This window comes from Argentina silus, assembly GCF_951799395.1.
Source record: "Argentina silus genome assembly, chromosome: 2".
NCBI lineage: Eukaryota > Metazoa > Chordata > Actinopteri > Argentiniformes > Argentinidae > Argentina > Argentina silus.
Genome location: NC_139656.1, coordinates 640,001 through 665,738, shown reverse-complemented (window position 1 = coordinate 665,738; position 25,738 = coordinate 640,001). Strand labels below are relative to the sequence as shown.

The 25,738-nt window shown below is 44.2% G+C and overlaps 1 protein-coding gene across 1 annotated transcript in view; it reads right to left on the bottom strand.

The window, feature by feature from the left end:
* Window positions 1-4,666: 4,666 nt before the first annotated feature.
* Window positions 4,667-25,738, bottom strand: part of cux1a (cut-like homeobox 1a) — a 153,463-nt gene continuing 132,391 nt past the window's right edge. The window contains exons 23-27 of the mRNA XM_083693742.1: window positions 21,851-22,098; window positions 21,785-21,809; window positions 17,539-17,727; window positions 14,723-15,041; window positions 4,667-14,289 (exon numbers count right to left, since the gene is read on the bottom strand). Coding sequence (XP_083549868.1) covers window positions 13,845-14,289; window positions 14,723-15,041; window positions 17,539-17,727; window positions 21,785-21,809; window positions 21,851-22,098 — 1,226 coding nt within the window. The 3' untranslated portion in view covers window positions 4,667-13,844. The remainder of the gene's footprint in view (window positions 14,290-14,722; window positions 15,042-17,538; window positions 17,728-21,784; window positions 21,810-21,850; window positions 22,099-25,738) is intronic.

Sequence of the window (25,738 nt, the reverse complement as noted above, 5' to 3'; positions counted from 1 at the left end):
TGACAGAGGCTGCTATTTTTACATCTTCTGGGAAAGCTGGGCCTTCAATTTGTTTGTTGATGCTAATCTAAAAATGTTCCGGATTCTGGAAAAACAAAACAGGATTGAGTCCTATTTGAATAAAGACTCAAGACAAGATATTACGAAATATGCCCACAAAGGCAAATATGAAATTATTAGAGCATACAGTATTTCAAGTTTTTTCCCATTATTGTATTTAGGTGCAGTCTCATAGGGTTTACCCTCAGATCATCAGAGGGAGGCAGAGAACAACTACCAGAGCTGTCACCTAAATAAAGGAGTCATTTGTATAGCTTACATATTCTGCCAATAACCTACAGCGCTCTATCAGCTCTTAAAACTAGCAACAAAAGTGTATTAGGATAAGGGCTAGGGGGTTAAGAGATTTTGGCAAGAAGTGAGAAATCTCTCTGGATCACGACCTCTGAAAGTAAAAATGAAAGCAGCTCTGATAAAATAGAAAATACAAAACACAGAATATAGTGCCCTCTGCTGGCTGCATATAGAAATATCAAGCCTGATGTATTAATACGTCGAGATTGAATTCCAATTGCCCTTGAATGACACAATTCAATCACTGACCGATGGTGCATTTCATCCAATTGTATAAAGAAGGAAGGATTTGGGTATGAGGTTGGCAACTGATCGATGGTCAGTTGTGTTTTCCCTCTGGATAGTCATTGTTGGAAAAACTGAAAGTGGGTGATCTAATCCCAGATATGTACATTTTCAGTGTGAGATGGTGGGTGTTGAAAGCCTGTGTGTGTGTGTGTGTGTGTGTGTGTGTGTGTGTGTGTGTGTGTGTGTGTGTGTGTGTGTGTGTTTGTGTGTGTGTCGGTCTAATGATGGATAGGTCCTTTGTAAGTGCTGAAGGCAGCAGTGTAACCTCAAACCCCTGCTGTTGTATGGCCCAGTTTATCACAGAGAAACTCAGAGTAGGGAAATCAAAGCTCTTCTGGATCCACGAGGAGGAAACCCGAGCTGTCTATGCAGATAGAGATCCATACTGCTGCAGTTGGTTATAGGGGAGGATTATGCAACATAAGAATATTACTGCTTTGGTACACTCTTTCATAGTATACAATTGAGATCACACAGTAGATGCTACCATAGTTTTTTGCATCGTCTGGCTAAAGCTGTAGCCAAAACTCCTTATATAACGCTCTTGACTCTTCCTAGGTGAGTCCTCCACCTGGACAAAGGACCAAGTAAATGTATGTTAGTGGATGGGTAGTGCCAAATCCACAGTTAGGCTGATATGTCCTGTAGAAGAGAGTGCACTGTGAGGTCTACAGTAGAGAGTTCATGAATAATATAGCAGTTCTGAGACCACTTCCTGTCGATGGAACGGTGGCGACAATCTCCCTCCCTACTGAGAGACCCCACAGGACTAGGAGAGGACTGAGGGGTCAAGGATCACAAAGGCTCATTAAGCGTGTGACAGATGGTGCTTCCTGGGAAAACGAGTGTTGTTGGGAAACAGATGTTTTACTTGCATCTGAAGGAATATGTGCCATTAGTGATCCATCGAAAACTAACATACTGTGTCTGGCCAGGGTCACAGCTAGTTAGTGCATTTGAAAGGGTGAAGAGCTTGAAGGTTTTTAAGACCAGGAAGAGCAAGTGAATTACTGAACAATGGCCTTAAATTATGTTGCAACAATCTAAGACTGTTTATGGGTCATTTCACGAATAGGGGACATTATGTGTGCCCAAGATAGATAAGAATATTTCTGGAGCAAATGTTCATAAAATCCTAAATCCAGTACTAACGGTTGTATCACATGTATTTACCCATTCTTTATATTTTCGAATGCTGAACATCTCAATACCAGTGCATGTATATAGAAATAAATGGTTTTACCATTTTGGCCTGATTTCAGCACTAAACCCCAAAATGCCAATATTCATTATCATTATAAAGGCATATTTGTCTTGTTACTTTCTAAATGAAATTGATGAATGATGTTTCTTGTTTAATGGGTATACAACTGTACCAATTGGACTTACATCTGTCCCTAAGGTCAGAGTCAACCCTGTTACTGTGAAATCATAGTGTAAAGGCAGAGGAACTAATAGACTTGCAGTGGTGACATTAGCTGTTGTGTTTCTGCATATGCGCACGATTCGAAAAGGCAGCCACCACAGACAGAAAGGGGAAAATCGGTGAGTCAACTCCCCTAGAAAACCCCTGGCCAGTGGTCCTCTGTGGCTCAGTTGGTAGAGCACAGCGCTAACAACGCTTAGGTTCTGGGTTTGATTCCTGCTGGGACCATATATACTGAAATGTATGCACTCACTGCAATGTAAGTCGCTTTGGATAAAAGCATCAGCTAAATGGCATATATTATTATATATTAGTAACAACATGTCTGTATACAAACTGTGTGTCTTCCCTAGACATTCCATTTTAGAAAACGCTTTCACAGGACCAAAACAGCATTAGTAAATGAAATGTTTGTTTCGAGAGATCTCATTCCCTGATCGCTACCAATTAAACATAGTCATTATAACCATTAGAAAGCTTGAATGTTACATATTGCACCTTTAAATGTCAACCCTGTTACCCATAAAGGATCAGATTAGAAATGTGTTAGATAGTTCAAATTGTGTTGTTAAGGTGGCATTGAATTTTCCCTCTGTGTTGTACACAATAAACCTTAATTTCATCTGTTAATGTCATTTAGTTGTATGTGTCTGTCATTTATTTTATTAACAACATTTTACACCATTTTATACCATTTGTATAAGTAAATATATATGATGAAGATGGAAAATACATCAAATAACATAGATTATAGCAAAAATCTAGTCCTGAAAGGTTTCGGTCATTTTCTTAAACCTTTTGTTCATTAGCATTGATATCTCATTGATATCTATCTTGATGTCTCATTACAAATAAAATAAATAATGTTACACTAACTTGAGGCCAAATAGTTACCCAAGTGTCAACCCTGTTCCCTGCAAAAATGTTGCTTAAAATTCCTTGTTTTTAGCTATTACAAATACAGTGCCCTGCGTATGTAATGGAACTGTGAAACATTTTTTCTTCTTTTGCCTCTACACTCCAAAAGTTTGGATTAGAAATCAAACAATTACCATGAGGTTAAAGTATAGATTCTCAGCTTTGATTAGATGGTATGGTTTCACCATTTTAAAATGACATCACTTTTCATTCATAGTCCCCCTGTTTCAGGGCACCAAAAGTAATGAGACAGGTTAATATAATGTCCAAATTAAGCACTCATGTTTAGTATTTGATCGACAATCCTTGCAGTGGAATGAAATGTATGTTAAATTGGATTTAAATCTGAAGATTGACTTGGCCAGTCAAGGGCTTTCCATTTTTTGGCCCTGAAAAACTCCCTAGTTGCTATGGCAGTGTGTTTGGGGTCATTGTTTTACTGTATGATAAAGCGCCATCCTATGTATTTGGAGGCATTTGCTTGTACTCTGTACACTTCAGAATACATTCGGCTACTGCTGTCAGCAGTTACATCATCAATTAGGACAAGTTAGCCAGTTCTAGTGGTAGCTATACATGCCCAAACCATAAAACCCCCTCCACCATGTTTCAAAGATGAGGTGGTATGCTGTAAATCTTGGGCATGTCCTTTTTTCTCCAAACTTTCCACTTAGCACATAATAATATTCATCTTATCTGTCCTTAAGACCGTTTTCCAGACCTCTGCAGGCTTTTTAGGTACTTTTTAAGCAAACTGTACATTGACCATCCTTTTTGAGGATAACTAGTGGTTTGCACCTTGCAGTGAAAATCTGTTGGACAGTTGTTTTGGAGTTGTTCTTAATTATGATGAGCATTCTTTGGTCATCCACTTCCAAAGTCTTCCTTGGCCTACCAGTCCATTTGCTGGGCATTATTTCACCAGTGCTTTTTTTTCTTATTTTTAATGGTGTTCCAAACTATTTTGGCAAGCCTAAACTATGTTTCTGACCGTTCTTTTCCGGATCTTTCAGTCTAATAATGGCTTCCTTGACTTTCATTGACACCTCTTTGGTCCTCATGTTGACAGACACTAATAGCAGGCTACAAAGGCAAATGCAAAGCCTAGAATCAATAGTTTACATTAACAGCTCTTTTATGCCTGCACAAGTGATGTGACAGAAACACCTGTCAAGCCAATCATCCCATTACTTTTGGTGCCCTGACATAGGGGCTAAATGATGTCTAAATGATGAAACTAATACACACACAAATACCCTCAAATAAAAGCTGAGAATATCTACTTTAACCTCATAGTAATTGTTTGATTTAAAAAAATACATTTAGATTTTCATTTTAATATCTTAATTACAAAACATTCAATGTATCTAAAAATGTATGTATTATATGAAACATGCAAAGGGATCAATCTCAGAGGGATTATGTGAATGTCCATAATACGGTTGACAGACAATGTGGTTATTGTGTCTATAAGAAGTTGAGCATCATTTTCTTAAATTTACCTCTATGACAGAATGTTAGGAGTCTGAAATGTCCCCTTTTTGTGGAAGACCCTTAATCCCTTCTATAAAACGCAACAATGCGGTTGTCATTGTCAGATTGGAATTGTAATACTGCAAATGATAGAGACAGCATGATGAGAAATATATCAACAAAAAGAGACCACACACCAACTTTGTGTTTGTATAAAAGATATTTACTTCAATTATCACACCTAGGGTGCTAGTGAATAATAATAATAACAATAATAATAATAATAACAATAATACATTGTGAGTTTCATACAGTGATATTGCTTCTCCATATTGTATAGGGACTGTCTTACAGTGCTGAGAACAGACTACATGACTTAAATGACCAAATAAAAAGGAACCAGATCAAAAAGAAACAAGAGAACAAACTGAACTGGAAAAGGTTCGTCTTTTTTTATGTGAAGGAGGAGTCAACCTCTAATTGCCGATGATCATGAGGCCTAGAATCACTGAATAGAAAAATAGACCTTCCAACGGAAACCAGCGACACCTCTCTCTGAACTGGAGAGTAGGGGGAATGGTTGCCATCGGTGATAGTGACACAAGGACTCCGCTAAAAGTAGTTTCCACCTGAGCTTTGAGAGACACAACTAGATCAGCTGAGATGGTGGGAGGGTTCCTCACTTCAAAAGCAATCAGTAAAAAAAGAGAGGACACACACTAAAAATAAGGAAAGGACTGCAGCCCTTAGACTGCATCAGAGCCGCTCAATGCTCCACACACACAAATACACGCAACGTCATTTGATGAATGCCTAAAAACCCCATTGGGCGTGTTTTTATTTTTGCCCCACGTCAGATCCATGATTCAAAATGAAGTGTAAGGAAAAGTAAATTGTGCTGAAACTCTTCGGTTGGAAGTGCAGCTTTCGTTGAGAAAGACACTTTTTTGGTTGAAGGGATTTTTTTTTTTGTAACATTAGGGTAACTTCAATGTGAAGTCTGCTTTTAAAAAAACTAATCGTACAACCTTCACAAGAAATGACATTGCACAAATCAAAATTTCTATGGAAGCCATATATGTACAACTAAGGTCTCCAAGCGCTGGCAATAGCCAAAAGGGTGCTCAGCAATAAAATCATTATTCATGGGTCAAAAAAAGGTATTTTCAGCAGTGGAAAAAGAATCTAACAATATTTGGTATAAAATCTTCTCCCACTCCATTCAAAAAGCAAAAGCAAGCAAAACAAGTTAGTTTAAATTATTTCAGAACATCTACAGTGTCTTATGTAACAGGCATTCTCAAGTTCTGATACTCAAATACATTTGTCCAACAATGTGACCTATGTGTATTCAGATATTACTGAAGTGAAATCTACTGAGACAACAATTTAACATTTGACATTACAGTAGATCCTATGAACTGAAAGTGAGATGGCTCATGCCTGACCGAACGCAAGAAGGCTGGAGACCTCTGGCACTTTAAAGGTTGAGTGAGGGTGGGCCAAAGCGCACCATCCTCATCCAACCCCCTTAACACTCATATACACACAGTCGAACTTCCCGTATGCTTGACAAAAGTAGTGTCTCAAATGTAAAATCATCAGCTGGAAAATAAACCTTTAGAGAAGGTTGCTTATAAACCTGGTAAGATTGTAGTAGTAAAGGTGAAGAGCCAAAAACATTGGCAAGTATAGCTAGCTTTGTTCTTAATAAAATTAATCAAGGAGAATCATATTATACGACAGACTGAAATCAAAGATTACTCTGATGTACATGGCCAAACAAATGTGAAATGGAGCTTCATAACACAAAGAAAATCAGTTTTGCATCTGTCAAATTTGTTGAGAGATAGTGCTGATGTGTGTTGTATGCATATGAAAGGGATCCCATAAACACCTAGCTAAAGAGGGTCTGTGAGTGACTCTGCCACTTTCATTTCCCCTCTCATACAGTATTATTATGCAACAACAAGGTAGCAGCAAGGGACTGTGGGAGATTAAGTTATGTTATGCTTCCTTCACTATGTGCTCCACAAGTGCAGCTTTCAAATAACACTATTCAGCAGACCACATGATGACCAATTAATGCCATTATTGATTGATCTTCCAGAAAATACTCTGCAATTTTAAATCAATTGCCTATTAGAAGTCAGATTGACTGATATGGCAATGAGAACTGAACACCACACCTAAAGAGGTATGGAAAGATACTGTAATAAACTAATGACAACCGTTACCATTTAGCTATTCACTGTAGATTGCTATGCATCGAGTAGAATTCCATTACAATCCAAATTTAGGCTGAATATTGCATAATAAATGCTCCTATTATTGACCATTGTTGTAGCCTCCATTTCCAAGCTCATAGGCATTCCAACTCTATCAAGATGGCCACCTCTCTAACCTACTCAGGGTTACTCACAAGAAGCCTCGAGTCCCTGACTGACTTGTGAGACTAAATAGAAGAAAAAAAACCATAGGAGAGCAAGATGGATACTTAGTTATGTTAAAATCAAATCTTCACTTAAAACGGGAAGGCAAATCAAAACAACAAACAAAAATCCAGATTTTTCTCACACTTTTGGCAAACATTGTCAAAAACCGTATATCACTACCATTGGCTCTTGACGCAGAAGAAGAAGGAGATCCCAACAAGGCAAAAGGAGTGTGTATAATATCTAGACTGGGGCTGGTGATGTGCAATGATATGATATGGTACTGTAATGTATATATGCTTCATGAGAATCAAGGCATTGGTCTTCATTGTGTACTGTGTTAAAAAGGTTGTCTTACAAATAACTTAAGGTTATGAAATGATTGGAGGGTCATAAGAGAAATGTGAATCCATGACACACAAACACCATGAGACGAGCGCTGACTAATGCTAAAACTTCTGCAGGTATCCTCGTAGGTGACCTTGCAAAAGTGTGAGGTTTTCGTAGTCGATATGGGAAAAAACAGAGCTATGGACACATCAACCCTACAGAGCACTACCAATACTTTGACTGTAATAACAAAAAAACAAACCCATAGTAATGCTTAACAACTTGCTATAAGGATATATTTCATCTGTACAATTTTATATGACAGTGTATATAATATTGATAGCAATCTGCTTTAGTTCTATAGAAAAATATTTGCAAAGGGCAAATTCCTGAAATTCGTCCAAAAGAATCGCATTGATTCTGCAACAAATTGTACACTGTTTAACTGAACATAGGATTTGAACGGAACATCCTGTGTTTTTCTGAGCAACAACAAAAAAGAGAGAACATGAAAAACACAGAAGGGAACTTGTAGCACGAAAACTGCACAAACACATGCAAAATGCCCTTTGTATAAACCAGTGTTGCTTTGGGTGCTTGCTCCAGAATTTTACTGTGAAATCCTGTCTCCTAGTACTTCATGATACTCAGAATCTTACCCGTTCTTTCAGAAAGCTACAGACAACTCGTGTCCACAAAACTGACCAACACTAAAGAAAACCTTTCCCTGTCAATGGCAGAAATATACACATGAATAGGAGCACAGAAAAGAGGATCGACCTCGCGTTCTATGGCTCCATACAACATAAACACCATAAACTTGTGTCTGATAAGCATAGGATGTTATTTCTGATCTCTACGTGAACATGTAACTAGACAATAACTCGCAGACAGATACTCTAGCCTGGTTTGGTCCTCATTCAGAAAATTGTATTGCTCATGTAATATCTGTCCTTGTCTATTCTCGTGCCAGGTCTGGTATGTATTGTTTCTGTTACTGTGGCCTGGAGGTGCATCCTGTCCTTGAAGCCTTTGGGTGCATTCCCTTGTGAGAGAGGGAGAGTCTGACAGAGCAATGTCATGTGTGAACCTAACCTATGTCTATAGCATGAGGGAAAAGAGGAGTGGTACACATCAACAACAACCAATGACCAATGAACTTCGGACAATTTGAAAATGGGGAAAAGGTAACAACTCATTCAACCACTTTGGTTTTTTAATACAACCAGAATGACTTCCTTTAGCTCAGAGTGCACAACCCCCCTTTTAAAGGAATATTACAAAATCTCACAAAAATTGACCGACGAATACATGGGGGGGAAAAAAGTAAATGCTGGTTGATAAAAAAACAAAACACATTTGCCTAAGCACCAAAGGGTAATACTACATGCAATGTTTTCAAAATGAATGACAAGGTCTGTTAAATGGAGAGGCTTCTGAAGCAGAACATGCTTTTGGGAGAAAAGGTAAAATAGAGTATTTCTTTACTACCGTTTATCCCTGCTTATCGTAGATCAAGGAAAGTAAAACATTTAGCAGGGAACGCTGTTGAAGTCATGACAGCACAACTTCAGCCACAAAATGTCAGTCTCTCAACTAAAATCCCTGTGGTAGCTTCCTCGTCCTGTTGATGAAATCAATCTCATTCATGCCTCTACTGGACACTCAAGTCTGCATTTGATCTTCATCATGGCCTTACCAATGACTGCATCTGTACCCTCAGATCTATGGCATACAAGAGCCTGCATTGGCATCACCTCTACTGTAGGTACTGAAACAGACGTCAACATCAGTGTTGAGGACATAACAATGGAAGTGACCTACTAAAATCATATGTTGTTTCCATGGTGACTGCACAAGGCTTGGAGATCAGTGGTGAAAGGTCAAATGACAATGGCCGCAATGCTTCAGTCCAAAAGACGGAGCCAGTTTACTGCATTCATTAATGAGCCATCTTTTACGGTATCAACACTTCAGTATGGATCACTTCAGGCAAAGGCACTCCTATGAGCTTTAAGGTAGTCTGGAGGAAAAGGCTCGCAGACTGCTAAGTGCTGAGCTAAGATGTCTCTTCAATAGAGCTAAATCATCTAAGACGTTTTTAAAAAGGTAGTGTTTATGATGAATTTAAGCTTCACTCGTCAAAAGCCATCACATGGAAAGACTATTTTTACGCTTAAACTTGTTGTAGTGTTGCAGTACTTGTGCTTTTATCTATATGAGTTTAACAACAATATCATCTATCTATTTTCCCAATGAAGTTGAGTAGAAAAAGTGGGGCTAGCTGAAAGGGACTGCGGTGGCTTGGCCAGGCTGGCAGTGTGGCACTTGAGGGAGCTTGGTTTGGAACCAGGACGCAGGGCTTCTGAACAGTGTGCTTACTTCACTGCCCTCAAGGAGTAATCAGATCACTCCCCAGCTTGGCTGTAGGAGGGGCAGCTGAGCAGCAGGCATCAGGGACGTACTCTATAGAGCCTGGGCATGTGGCAGCCATAGTAGGCCTAGTACAAGCCTGTCAATGTGTTGTGCTGCAAATTAGCAACATTTCAATACATGCAAGTTGCCAATAATCTCTTTCGCTTTCGATAATTTGTCGCCTTTAGAGACCAGATTCATAAATCAGAATAGCATAGAAAATGTTAGGAGCATGCAGTACATTTTAAGGTATATTGTAACAGTTTTGCTTTCACCCCTTTTTAAGAGGCTTTTGGTCAGCAGTGCTTGTGCTTTACACATTACAACCTGTGTGTTAATGTTACATATAAAAATGTAATTTGATCAGTTGCTTTCTTTAGGGACTTAACCAACATTTAACCTACATTTGAGCAAATAATATTTTTTTTTGTAAAAAATAGTTCGCTTAATAAAGTTATCTGCGTACACAGTATAATAATGAACTTTCCTTTTGTAAGTTGTTAAAAACTAAATTAAACATTTTGTTCTAAATTACTGCATTTCAAAAGTTCATCCTTTTCAAATGTAATAAAAACTAGTAAATTCAAATAGTTATATTTCATAGTACAATTAATTTGTTAAAAGTTGCTTATGGTCATCAATGGCATAATTTACTTAATTTTTTTCAACTAATTGCATCACAGTTTAGTTTACTCAGGTGATCTCCAAGCCTGGCGCAGAGCTACATGTTGGTGACATCATATGACATCATAGCACAACACTTCCCAGTCCTACAAACTAAGGCCAATAGAAACAATGCATATAATGCCTAAAAATCTGTCTTAGAAAATTCATGCCAATAAACAGGAAATGTCACACTCTCTTGCATAAGCTAAGCCCTTAAAGGTGATCTGTCACTGTTTACTATTATTTGGGAGGAAAAAAAAAACCTATTTCTTGAAGGAAAATGTGAGTTATAAAATAAGAATACCTGATTCAGAGGTAATGCCAATGAGAAGTAGTTGTAGACCTCTAGATGCGACCTTACTGATTAGCTCAACAACAACTGTTCTTAATTCTACACCTATACAGTGCAGAGATTGACTAACAAAAATCTACTTCCAATCGTGATTGCAGATGTGATCTATCCTCTCGGAAATGACATACAATTGATGAATGAGAGAGAGAAAAAAATAAAATGAAGACGGTAAATGCACCAAAATGCTATCCTCATTGACCTTCCGTCATCGGGTTGCTTGCTCATGTCAGTTCAAACCATATAAATGACACTGTCAAAACATCTTCAGAGATCACTAATATACATGTATGACAACTACATCTCGTACGTATAACCCAATACTGCCGGCAGTCTATCAGTCTAAAAAATAAAAAGTAACATGACCCCTTATAGTCCCTTCCATACATTAATAACAATAATAAAAAAAAACAGAAATCAAATAAGACATTAAAATGTAAAATACAGCACCTATAAATAAGCCGAAACAAAAAAACAAAAACATAACAAAAGAACTTCTATGTTTAAGTGATCTACCGTGAGATTTAATATGGCAATAAAGGGGACCTACTGTATTGTGAGTCTGCGATGCCAAAAGCCATATAACTGAGAAAACAGCTTATAAGAAAGAAAGGGTGGCAGTTGTGCACTCTACGTGTGTGCAGGTATGTACAAATCAAAGCCACGCAGACTTATAAAACACACAGAAACACACACACACACACACACACACACACACACACACACACACACATACATACATACACTCACTCAAGGGTGTGTATGGCAGAGCAGCTAGTCCTGGCTCACACCCTCACACCCCCTTGTTACGGAACGTGCATACAAAACCACACAAACGCATGTGCTTACTTTAGTGCACATGCGTGTGTGCTCTCACACATACAAACACACAAGGGAGAGGCAGTGGGCGGGCAGGCACTGTGAGCTTGTGGCATAGGAGGAGGAGGAGAGAGGGAGGAGGGGGTTGCGCTGTGTGCAATGGGGGGGGGGGGGTCCTCTATTCTACCATGTTGGGAAGGGGGGGGGGGGGGTATGAGTATAAAACTAATGTCTCTGTTTCTTCCATTGACCCGTGTTGAATGATCTGTTATACCTCTGAGATATATTCACTTGGGGCTGGTCAAGAGTCACAAGTAAGGAGTTGTGACCAATGTAGAAGTGAACAGTCATGAAATCATACAACCGGTCACAAATGAAACAGTAAGCATCAATAGTAGTTTTGAGAATTTTAACCGGCTTCACTTTGAAGACTTCCTAATTGGACGGGGTCACCAACAAGTACGTACTTTGGATGTTAGTTTTGGTATTGGTTATTCATTTCATACTCCAAAAATGTTGAATAGCCTTGGCACAGGTTTGACCTTCAGTCACACCTCTTGACCTTGTGAATGACACAAAATGGCCGTCTGTGGTGAATATATGTCAGAGGACGTTAAAGGAGGGACGTGTGACAGGTTGCCCACGTCAGTCCGTGACCAGGTCAGTCCTGCAGCTCGCCTGTATGGGTGCACAAGCTGGGGTGAGTAAATCTCTCCCTACGACTCCTAGTCCACCACCACTCAACAGGATTTCGGGTTTCTTTTCTGTCTTCCTTTTCTTTTTCTTTCATTTTTTTTTGTTACAATGTAAATATATACACACAACCGTACGTAAAGAGTCGAGAACATAGAGCCTGAAGCTTGGAATATACAGTAAAGTGAGCTGTGCATCTCCTGGCTTTTTCACCCAATGAAACGCAAGCCTCTCCTCCGAGGGCCAGCCTGTGAAGTGCAGCGGCCGACGGCTCCACTGCCCGCCCCGGTTCTGAGGTCTCAATAGTGTGGTTTTTGTGGTTAAAGAGGTTAAAAAGCAAGGTTTCTTTACATTTCTTTTTAAAAATATCTAGACTGAAATAGTTTTTTTCTCCATGAACTTGTAATACATCTTTTTTTTAAATCTTTTTTTTCTTAGTTTTTTTTTTTCTTCTCAAACCTGATTTTGGCCTAAAATGGAGTGTATTAAACAAACACTCCTGGAGTCACCAAAATGGTGGCCCCAGAAGTCAGTTAAAGCTATGAAAGAAATGTGCACTACTTATCAAAGAGCTTCTAGACCACTCACGAGAAAGAACACTAAAAGTCAGCTACCACAAGATTTTTTCAGATTTTTCCTTTTTCCTGACATGACCGTTGCATTTTATGTTGAATGTTGAAAAACTGTGAATTAAAGTGATATCTTTTTTCATCATTCCTTTCAACAACTGATAATTAGTATTTTCACTTGTCATTTTAACCTTCCCGAATATGTAGGAATCAAAACTAGCATTGTTTAGGGTCGACAGACTGTGCAATCTCTTAGTGGCAACCAAATTGCTATAAAAGTTTTTTTTTCCTTTCTCATAGGAGACAAAGAATTTGATAAAAATGTTGATTCCTTCCTAATATAGTCCATAGCATATCAAGAATTCCAAAGCCATTAGATGGCAACTTTTGGGGCACAGAAAAGAAGCTTTGGGAAAACTGTGCTCCATGGTCTTTCTTTCCAGCAATTTCTTAACGCTTGGCTTTTCATTATTATTTATCGTTTGACAGTCCTTAAAGAAAAAGCCAAACAACTGCGATGGGAGTTACAAGGAGGAAGAACCTCTTGGAAAACAGAGAAAAAAGGGGGAACAGTTAGTTTGCTTTACGTGGTGAAAACTCACTGAGCGAACAAGGTTAGAAAAACTTTGAGGTGGTGAATAAATCTCTCAAAGGAAACACACACACACACACCCACACCCACACCCACACACACACACACACACACACACACACACACACACACACACGCCCACACACAAATAAAACACAGAATTGCTTCTCGACAGTTTCCTCCTGTGGAGTGACGCTCCTTTGTGAGTCGCGCAGTCTCTCTTGTCTTTTTCGCACCTTTGGCCGGTGGTGTTAAGGCCCTGTGGCCAGCAGGGCATCGTGACATAAGTGCTTATTTTACGAAACAAAACCAGGTTGTTGCTGTCGGTTCATTTCCTCCAAAAATCTCTTAACCCTCTTTGATATGAAAATTCTTAAAAGACGCCAGTTCTTCTCTGGCAGGGCTGCACCAGGCTTGGCCTTGGGACTGTGCAGTCAGGGCACTAGAAAAATAGGAACTCTCTTTCTCCCCGGCGATGTGGGTAGGGCGGCGGGGTGGGGGGGGGGGGGGGGGGGTATTAGAACTCCCACTCGTGAGGCTCGTCTTTGCTGGCCGCCTTCTCCAGGCGATGGATGATGTTGTTGAGGTTGGCAGCCTTCTTCTTGCGCAGGCTGCTGTCGCGTGGGTTACGGGCGGCGGCGGTGGAAGAGGAAACATGGCCGCCCTCGGGGAAGCTGAACAAGCTGTCCAGGGCGCCGCCCTTGTGGTGGCCGCTGGTGCCTGCGGTGCCGATGGCCGAGGAGGCTCCCTCGTTGTCTCTGTGGTCTGGCCCACCCTCTCCCTCCGAGGCTCCTCCCCCTCCCGTGTGCTCCACGCCGGGCCGGCCCTCCACCGTGCCGTCTGACTCAGTGCCGTCGCAGCTGTCGCCCTCGCTGGCCTTGCCCACCCGGGTGGACGGGGAGCCGCCCTCGCCTGCCGCTGCCTGGATCTCCTCGATGAACAGCTCCCGCCGGATACGAGACCTGGATGGAGACAGAACAGAGGAGCCCCGAACCCACAGTCAGACACAGAGTCTCTCACGTTAACACGACTCAGGTCTACATGGACTCAAGGTAAGGATTTGCATGTATTCAACACCTTTGGAAACTAGGGTAACCCAAACCTCAAGTCAAGACAGTAAGAGACACATTTCTACACATATGATAAGAAGATATGAAGAGCATTATCCATTATCAACGGTCGGGGGGGGAAAGCGGAATTCATTAGAACTCAACTAGCGCACATAGATCAATCAATAATGCATTGAAACAGAAGTATGATGAAACGACTGGAAAGTCATCGGCACAATCAAACAAAAAAATCAAACGGCATGAAACAACCGCTGCGAAAGAAAAAATAAGTTCCGACACCATATTCCCGGTTTAACCCCATGTCCCTCCGCCTCCATCTCTCTACCTGTAGTTGTGGAACCAGTTGATGACGGTGCTGGTCTTGAGGTTAAGCTGGGAGGCCAGCTCCTCGATGGTCTTGGGCGAGGGGTAGGGCTTCTGCTGGTAGGCCCGCTTCAGGGCTTCCTTCTCCTCCGGAGCCAGGACCACCCGGGCCTTCTTCAGGTGCTGCTGGGGGGGCTGCTGCTGCTGCTGCTGCTGCTGCTGCTGCTGGTGGTGGTGGAGGCCGTGCTGGGGGCTGCCCCCCTGGCTGAAGTCTCCCCCTGACAGGCCACTGTCCGCCCCCTGACTCTCGCTCACCGAGCTGTGGCGCCTCTTCATGTAGGCTGGTGGAGACAGGAGGGGAACAGAGGATGAGCTGTGAAGTTACGTGACAAATAACCAGACGCTGAAGGGTTAAAGGGGCAATCTGGGATTGGTACATTACGTTTTTTTAATTAAATTATATATAGCCATTGGTTCTTGAGGAATCTGACTATAAATGCCTCATGAGCTAAAAACCCTAGTCTCGGACAAATTGCAAATGTGCCTGGCGTTTGGAGGCTCATTGCCTTCTAGCTCCTATAGACAGATGGGGAGGGACACACACATGCAGGAAACCCGCCTGTCAGTATTCATCCGAATCTATCGACATCATCTTCCGGACTAAATGAGTCGCTAACTTCTAGAGGCTTGCCGATGTTAGCTGGCTGCATTAGCTATTGAGATTTGTTTTGATTTATAGAGAGCACAATTTCCAACTTCATTCTGAGCACCACCTAGCCAAACAACATTTGTCAGTAGAGGTGTCTGTCTATAGAAGACCCTCCCCGGAAGATTTTTTTCTCCCTCCTTCAAGTTCTCAAAAGCTCCATGATGATCTATTGATCAATTATGTCCAGACTGTTTTACTCCATTGTTTGTAAGCTATGTCATTGTAAACAAACACTACAAAGCTTCACTTTAAGCTCGTCTCAGTCTGGGGAATTAGTTGTCTGCTTGTTCACTGTACAAGTAAACACTTCAATATTCAACAATATGGATCTCTCTCTAACATCTAACAATATGAATAGCCTAGTACAAAATATTGTTTGAAGATCCGCCTGTTAGATTGATATATAAATCAACCACCAGGGGGCAGTATTACCACAGATATGCTTACGAAAAGAGGATTCACACAATCACATGGGTGGCGGTGGTAAGGTTACCATGGAGAACAATGGGCGGATATCCACCACTCTGCCCTGCTCTCATGACCCATCTCTTCCCATGCTCGATATGTTAACCATGTTTACATAAGCATGATCCAGAGGTCACACACAGAACATTGTGTCCACATCATGGGACTAACAGACCAACATTTGTGAATGCATCTTCATATACATGATAATGTAGAGCAGCACCTGAATGCTATAAATGGAGAGAAGAGACAACATGTGATACCTTTGAGATTCTCATTTCTCTAATCAAGCGCCATCGGGCTACCCGCTAGCATGTTGTTGCACTTGCGAGTCGGGTTGTCAGATACAGTTGCTTCTATAAGCGTTGATCTAAGCTCAGTTTAGCTTTTCACCTCAACAACGGTTAGTGTGAGGACTGGGGTCGTGTAAGCTTCTTCTAGATAATCTGTACCAGAGCCTTGATTACAGCCTGACTAGATCCTTTTGACTCTCCTTTTGGGCCAAACAAATCTAGTATTCCCCTGCCATGGTGCTATACTCCTATACAATGTACTGCAAGCGTTTTACATCCAAGTGAAAAGCAAAAACAATTATAAAACACAATCCGTTATAGTCACTGTTACGGAGAGCCCACCCGCCTAACCCTTTCTGTGGAGTGAGCGGAGGCCCCTGCCTAGTAGCAGGACTGGGCAGAGAAAAGAGCATCCAGGCGCTTGCCGTCCTCGCTAATGAAGAATCTCCCTGCGGTTAGCCTCCATGCTACGCTAACCACTAACAACACAGCACGCCAGACTGGACTTTTGACTCATAACCGGGCCTGGTGTCAGCCCTGGCCGGGCAGAGAAGGACCAGTAATGTCACTTTTACCCCGGGAGAAGTGTTAAACAGGCCTAATCACTCCAAGAATGTTCACTTAGCTTGGAGAGGGAGGGAGGGAGGATAGAGGGAAGGGGAGGAGAAGAGGGCTCTTGATGAGTGCATTGGACTTTAAATAAGCGGGCCCTGGAGAGGCTGGGGCCCGTCATGTCTGATGAGCCCGCTGACATCTCACGCCCAGATCGATCTCGACAGCGCCGAGAAACACATACCCCCCCCCCCCCCCCCCCAACCCCTCACACACACACACACACACACACACCCCTCCTTTATCACCAGGAGCACTGGGCATGTGCGCTTTTGACTCTTCAGCCCGGGGACGCATCTGGGCTATTAGAGGAGGAAAAAGAGCAATCAGAAATGCCCCCTTTCTCTCTTCTCTCTCGTTCACTCACTCGTTCCAGCTTGTTTTTATCCTCTACTTCTAGCGCCATGGCAGCGCCATGTTTAAGGGGCTGTAAGGTGGCCTCGACTGGGGTCGAACACTCTGAGGCAAGGAAGTGGTGGAAAGGGGGAAAATATCATCCATCAGAGTTAAAGACTGGTCTCAGTGCTGTCCTCTGTCTGGGAAACCAGGCCAATGGACACCCTAGGAAAGGTACACTAGCCTAGTTCACAATCCACCACTCGCTACAGTACAAAGTACAGTACAAGACGGCAAGGTAAGGCAGTTAAAAAAAACCATACTGCTAATATCTAACTCAAGAGGAGCTAGCTACGGGTCCATTTGGGATCAGGCTTCAAGAGGCGAAGGAAGGATAGAATAAAGTGGAACAGTTTTTTTTACCTTTCTTCTCCATGCGTTTCATGTCCATGAGCTTCTCCACATTGCGTGGGTCCTGGAGCCACAGCTGCATGCGGACGAAGGGCTCCCTCCCCTTCAGACTGAGCTTGTGCCAGGGCTTGGGCCTTGCCAGCAGGTCAGACACAGAGCCCTGGGTTAGACCCAGGATGGTCTCCCCAAACAGACGCTGACCTGGAGGCGGGGAGAGAGTGGGAGGGAGAGGGAGAGGGAGGGAGGGAGAGAGAGAGAGAGAGAGAGAGAGAGAGAGAGAGAGAGAGAGAGCATTGTAAGATATTCAGTATGCATGTCTGCCCTGGACATCTTGCAACAATAAAACAAAACAAATCAATGCAATAGCAATTGCATGGAGTGAGTTGTCTGTCTCCTTTTAATATATTTGTACTTTCTGGGTTTACTCGGCTGAAAAAAAAAGAAAAACTGATCAAATCAATAATAATAATGAAATGTTTTTTTTTTTTTTTTTTTTTTTACTGAGTGGGACTTTTGTAAGCCTGTAGAAGGACCAGCATCATATATGAGAATATACTATTCATGTTCAAATTATAATTACTAATTTTTTCAAAAGATGCAATAAAATATGTACCACATTAAATATATTTGACTTTGCTCTAGTGCCATCTTTTATCAATGTTTTTGTAATATAAGTCTTACATTACCCTGTAATGTAATGCTTACCTAAATTACACATTTTTGATAATACTGAGGGAGGACCCCCCCCCAACCTGACCCCCCCCCAACCTACCCCCCCCCCACCCACCCACCCCCCCACCCCCCCAGACCCCATGCCAGAAGTCTTTGTCGTCGTCGTTGTCCCCCCCCCCCCCCCCCCCCCGACACACACACACACACACACACACACACGCACTTAAGCTGGGCTACCCATATGTTGTTTGTTTAGGGTATATTGCTTATTTAAGACATCATGTGTGCTTCTGCCCACCACTCAGATTTCATTCTGGCCCACCAAGACAAAGCTCTGGGCACCCGTGATCTAGACCCACACCCAGGATAAGACAGGAGAAGGAAGGGAAGAAGCACTAGAAGGTCATGCTAAAGAGGACAAAAGTGGCTATATCGTCAAAATGGATGCCCAATGATATGCATTCTCTGTAAATAGGTCAAGAGACATCTAGAGTATTACACACATCACTTGGAGAATAAGAACTACTGAAAGATCCATTTTCAGAGGAAGATTCCTTAACCCAAACCTGAAAACCCCTTTAGGAGGGTGACAAATATATAAATCTATCAACAATAAACAAACTAGTGCCTACTCTAACTCTTGCCTTGCAATAATATAAATTTAAATTCACTCCATGCACGAAAAAGCTCAACTGTCACGTGTCCTTTAAGTTTCCAAGTATGGGGACACATGGACGCATAGAAAACTTGCCATCAAAACTTGCCAGTCTGCAACTGTAGTTGCCTTCACTGAGAGAAGAGACAGTTTAAATAGTATTTGACTGCCGTTTGAGTGCCTGAATGTTTTGACAAGGCATAAAGAACCTAAAACAGGGCTGGATTCACATAAATAAAAAAAAACAACAAGCGAGGTCTCTCTCTGTTCGCAGCATAAACATTCAACACTGCAAACCCGGGGTTCTTGAAAGGCTTCAAACGTTGGCGAGCTCTCACGCAGAGTAGAGCGTCTCTCCATTTCCTCTCCATGTCTCATGGGACCCTTCAAACATGCCTTTGGCAGGGAGGGAAGGGGTGGGGTGGGGGGGGGGCTGCTTTTTGCTGCATTTCACAGCGTTTCATGCAGGTGAGCTGAGCGATGGTGGGGGGTGGGGGGCTGTACAAACGCAGGCAGCGTGGTGGAGATGTGAAGCGCTCCTGAAAGGCGCTGGTATCTGGGGCTGCTCCACTACAGAGAACAGAAGTAGATGGGTAGACAGCATGGGGCTGAGAGAGAGAGAGAACAGGTGACACAAGTCCCAGTGAGAGAATCTCTTGGGGTGGGTGTGTGTATGTGTGTGTGTGTGTGTGTTTCGCTCAGAGATGGAAGGGCTGCTTTCCTCCCACTAGGTCCGACAGGAGCTTTGTTTGTGCTTACAGAGCACCTTTCTCTGTCACATACAGTACATGCACACACACACACACACACACAGGCAGGCACACGCACGCACGCACGCACGCACACACACACACACACACACACACACACACACACACACACACACACACACACACACACACACACACACACACACACACACACACACACACACACACACACACACACACACACACACACACACACACACACACACACACACACACACACACACTAGCAGTGCTATCGCATCAGAGTCATGCATACAGCATCCCTGTGAATCAAGGCCCTTGCATGACAGTAAAGCAGATTTCACACAAGAGTAAACTTGTTCATCTATTCTAAATGAACCGTGCAGCTCCAAATAAAATCACTAGTCTCTAGTGGCAATAAATCACCACATATACCTGTGAAAAGACATATTATGGACCATTGACAACTGTAAGGCTGTAAAAAATTGCATTTGGGGCAACCAGGGGGAACGCATTTACACAAAGGAGCAGCGTTTGTGCTCTAAATATTCCACAAAACACGAGTGAGAAACAAATGACTATAGTTTGTCACGTTTTGTATGCGCCACTCGGACTCGGCAAGAAATTAATACAATTTGGCTGTGTGCGTCATCTTGCACTACCACAATTTGGCTATGTGTGGTAATGCAAAGCAGAGTCGTAAATCACCACAATGAGTGGCACACCAACCGGCGTAGCTAACACGATAAAATGAGCAGCCTTCCAGGTTTGCCTCAGAGTGGCTAGCTGACTTAGCGGATGGACAAGGGAGCGATCTGGCCCCGATCTCATTGTGACTGGCTCTGAAGAGGGCTGCTTTAAACGACACCATCCATCAGAGGAGAGGAGGAGGAGGAGGAGAGGAGAAGGAGGAAGTGTGCTGTGGCTGTGGGTGTAAAGACTAGGCCAGGTGGGTCCTGTGGGTTGGACTAGGACTAGGACTAGGACAAGGGGGGGGGGGGGGGGGTCCTTTTGACCTCCAATAGGCTAACAGACCTTTGAACCCCAAAGAGGTAAAGACTCTAGAGGAAGGGACAAGGGGCCGAAATGGAACGGGTACCTATTGTAGAACTAGCTCATTGGCTTAAGTAGGGGAAGTCTTGGCCTGAAGGGTCGTCCCAACCGTATCTCCAACCCTGGCAGTGACAGTCGCTGGTGTCCTCCAAGGACAGGGAATAAAAACTGTGCTTCCTCTGCCTTTGTTGTGGAAGACAAGCAGCACGGTTCATTTTAGCTGAGGGGACAGTTAATGAGCTAGCTGGCCAGCTTTTGAAAAGCCGCGACTGGCACATGGTCCTGCCTTGGCAGCCTTCATGTCATGATGATAGTGGGATAGAAGAGCATATTCACAGTTCTGGAAGCGTCGCTAATGCATACAATGATGACACATGCGCAGAATCCTACGCAACGTTATTCTTTTGAAGTGTTACGAAAATCTCAGCCAGGGCCTTTTTAGAAATAATTGCGGCTAATTATGATCACAGAGAGGGCATTGTTGTAGGGGAGGTGGGTTCTGCTTGGTAACACTGTAGAATTGGCTACAACCTCTCCTCAACTCCCCACTGTGATGGGAGATGTGTGTGTGTGGTGGTGAGATCTACCGGGAGAAAATGGCTGCCGTGCATCACTCAGTTTCCTCTAAAGCAAGAGCGAGTTTGTTGAAAAAAGCCAAATACGACGCATCTCACGATGAAGGAGAGAGGTGGGTAAAGAGAGGGCTGGTGAGGGAGGAGAAATGACGGGAGGCGGCCAGGGAAAGATGGAAAGTCGTCCCATGTGAGTAGACAATAAAGGTATATTGTTTCGCCTATTAGATCGTTTTCTGTATCATTGCATCGGAACAACATCATATTCGGCATCGTGTCGTAACTTACAGAGGTTATTTCGAGCCGTATTTCATCTCTTTTTGTTTTATTACATTTTTTTTTGTTCAAAGAGTGAATTATACCTTTTTTTTTCCTTTTTTTTACAACCCCTGTGTGTGTGGGGGAGGGGATAGGTGGGTGGGAGAGGGGAGAGGTTTTAATAAGGGGGATACACACACTCTGTATGTTTTGTTATATTGACACTCCCTGAATACACAAATAAATATAGATGTAAAAAAAAATAAACCCCGTAAAAAACATAAAACGTAAAAAAACAATGTATAAAAACAACTTACCGAGGTTGTTGTCGGTCAGCACCTCCTTGACCTGGTCAGCACCTCCTTGACCTTCTTGGTGATGACGTAGGTGTCCAGCTCGGGGGACATGGCCACCATCTCCTGGATGCTGAGGCCTGAGTGGCCGGGGATGGGCAGTGGAGTGCCGGGCTGAGACTCGGACGGCTCACTGGGCTCCCTAGCGGGGGGCTCCCGGGCCACGCCTCCCCCCACTCCTCCCCCCTGTTCCCCTAGGCTCTTCACCGACTCCTCGGCCGAGCTGAGGGGAGACTCCGGGGCCGGGCTGCAGCTGGCCGACGTCTTTGGGGTGTTCTCTAAAAGGAGGGAAGGAGAGAGACAGAGAGAGAGGGTCAGAACGAGAGAGAGAAAGGGAGGGACGGTGGGTGGGTGGTTGGGTGCGCATAGTTTGGGACCAAAAACCCCAACAAAAGGCTGAAACCCTCTTTGAAAATCACAGGAGTCTGAAGACACACACCGCTACAGTCACCTACACCGTGACCGTCACCAACCCAGCTGTGGAGAGCTCCTTTTTAACTTCTTAACTAACCGCCAGCTCCACATTAGCACTCGAAGCGCTGTTATCAGTCCCATACTGAGGCTCTCTCACTACGGGCTCCATGTACTCTGCTCCAGTGGTTCGTCAAACAGGCAGTCATTCATTCCACCATGCACCGTGAGAGTGATTGCAGCGAGCGTCTGGCTGGGATTCTGTCATCTTCACTAACTCCCCATGCTTCCCTCGTCCCAGTGGCTGGGTGATGGCCTGCTGCACGCCCAATCAATTCTCCCCCCTGCGACAGGCGACTGACAGGGATGAGCGGGGGGTGGGGGTGGGGGTGGGGGTGTTGGGGTGTTGTGGGGGGTGGGGGGGGGGGGGTGGGGGGGTGTTGCGGGAGAAAGAGAGATGGAAGGAGAGAGAGAGAGAGAGAGAGAGAGAGAGGGAAAGGAAAGGGAGGATGCGGAGCGGAGGAGTTGAAAAATCACTTGTGTGCAATTTTCCTCCCCTCTGCACATCAGAGGAGGAAACGCGTGTTTTGTTGCATTGGCAGAAGAGCGCCTGTCAGTAAAGAAGATCAGATAAGTGTGCGAGTGTGTGTGTGTGCGTGCGTGCGTGTACGTACGTACGTACGCATGTGTACTGGCTGTATACAACAGTGCGTTCTGACTGATATTAGATTAATGACTCTGCTTGAAGAAGTTACACACTAAATCAAGTTGAGCACAAAACATCTGACGTGCAAATTAAAATGGACTTGTCTGTCACATTCCAGGCAATTGTTCCATGACTGAGAGCCGCTGCCAAGCTCACGATGTGTGCATGTCCAACATGACTCGTCCTGACAGTCACATGCCCACGAGGACACAAAATGAGGACGTAGTATTTTCTTTAAACAGAGGACATCATTCTGAGAAACAATAATAAGCTATACTATCACAATAATAAGTCTCATCTCATGTCGGGTTCTCTGTGGTTGGCTGTATTTCAGGTTCAAATGCATGTCGGTGTGTGTGTGTGTGTGTGTGTGTGTTCGCGATATTCGGGGGACAGAGGACGGGGTGGGTGTGTGTGTGTGTGTGTGTGTGTGTGTGTGTGTGTGTTAGGGATGATTGAAGGACAAAGGACGGTGTGTGTGTGTGTGTGTGTGTGTTAGGGATCGTTCAGGGACACGACAGAGTGTTTGTGTGTGTGTGTGTGTGTGTCTGTTGGCAGATGAAAGACAGGAGAGGAGGGAGGGTGTCGCTGAGGGTGTGTGTGTGCTCGGAGTTTTCTTTCCCATCCTGCCCTGTCTCCGTCCCCCTCTAGAGAGAGGCAGGGAGACGTCACCTGAGAGAGGGGGTGCCCTACATGGGGCAGGCTGCCAGCCCAGAGGAGCCACCTCATCACTCTTTCTCTGCCAAGGCTGGGAGGAAGGCCACAGCAGGGAGGGGGGACAGAGGTTGATGGAGCTGGGGGCTACGAGCCTGTACACACACACACACACACACACACACACACACACACACCAAGGTCCCCCCACCTACCCACCCACCACGGGCCAGGGACAAGGGAGGATGTGTACGTGTGTGTCTGCATGTGTGTGTGAGAGTGTGTGTGTGTGTGTGTGTGTGTGTGTGTGTGTGTGTGTGTGTGTGAGTGTGTGTGTGTGGAAAGGGAAGGAGTGTGTGCATCAGGGACAGTTGAGGTACAGCAGTGGAGGGTGTGTATGTGTGTGTGTGTTTGTGTGGCAGTTGAGGGACACAGGGGTGTGTGTGTGTGTGAGTCTTTGCAACAATACTGCCCCCCCCCCCCCCATAAAAGACAAGCTATCAAAAAACTATATTACCAAAACAACATCAACACAGACAGACATCAACACACAGCACAGTCACATTCTCAACAACACTCCCAACCAGGGGAGGCCGGCGGAGGTAGAAATCGGAGGACGGGCTCATTGTAATGCACGGAACGGACTGGGATATGGTATCAAACACACTCTCTTCTCCCTTCACCAGCCTCCCCACCCTGACGTACCCTTATATAAGCGCGTAGCGTCTTCTGTAGTTTGGCCAAATGATTTGTGATGACGGGGAAAAACAACTCGCTTTTGATGAGTGCCTTTGACATTAAAGGAGTCAGAGTGAGCCTTGACAAAATCAAGCTCTTGATCTCTCCTTCTCTCTCTCTATTTTCTTCCTTCTATCATTCTCTCCCTCAACCTACCCATGTCTGTGTGTGTGTGGTTATGAGTATGTGGAGTATGTGTGTGCACTGTTATGTGTGTGTATGTGTGTTTCTCTGTGTACTTGTGTGTGTGTGTGTGTGTGTGTGCGCGTGTGTGTGGCTGGCTGCGGCCCTAAAGTGAGCAGCCGAGGGGAGCCGTCACTAGTGATTACCTCCCCGCTGCGCTGGGGGAAACAGCTGAGGGAGTGTGTGTGTGTGTGTGTGTGTGTGTATGTATGCGGGGGGGTGGTGGTGGTGGTGGTGGGGGGGGGGACAGTCAGCTCGCATATCCCGCCCGCTTTGCTTTCCCGACTGGTGACATTTTAACTGGCGGCGTGGTGCAGAGGGGAGGGGGGAGGTGGGGGGGAGGGGAGGTGGGGAGGGTTGGCGAGAGGAGGGGGGGAGGGGTCACCACATGACAGGTTGTCCCTGTGACACGGTGCCAGCGACCCACAGCCCAACCATGTCACTGTCCCACTGGCCCCCCGAGGGGGGACACTGCACTGGAGGGAGGGAGGGAGGGAGGGAGGGAGGGAGGGAGGGATGGATGGAGGGAGGAGGGAGGGTGGGTGATGTTTTGCTCCCAGGGCACTGTGTTTCTTTGATGCTGGAGGGAGAAAGGGGGAGGGGGGAGTGGGGGAGGGAGAGAGAGGGAGAGGGACAGGAGGAGAGAGATAGAGAGATAGAGAGAGAGAGAGAGAGAGAGAGAGAGAGAGATAGCTGCATCTGGATCCACAGCTGCTTGCTGCTTTTAACCCCGACTCTTAAACACGCCTCAAATGGCCTTTTAGCTTTTAGATCAACAATTAATATCATGCCCTGCCCTGCGAACGGCCCTCCTACCACCACCAAACTACCAAAGGGGTCAAACGTATACAGCACATATTTAAATATATCAATGTATGCCTACACTCTCTACACATTAGCATACATGCAAATGTCGCTCTCAATTTTGCCCTAAACTACATTTCTACTTCACATAATGTGTTCATAGGGAAGAGCTTTTTGTTGCAATACATGTACGAAAAGTAGCGAAATATGCAGCAGTTGGGAATAATGTGTTTTTCCGCTGCACATTTCATAACATAACATTTCCGTTACACAGCAGTCATATGTGACCTTTGGTGTGTGTGTGGGGATAAACTGGCATCAGTAGATAGGCTGGGTAACGTATCCCATGACCCGGCCCTCACAGGACACGTTGGCATTGAGACTGATGAGGGGGCAGTGAGCGCTCTTCACCTCACACACAC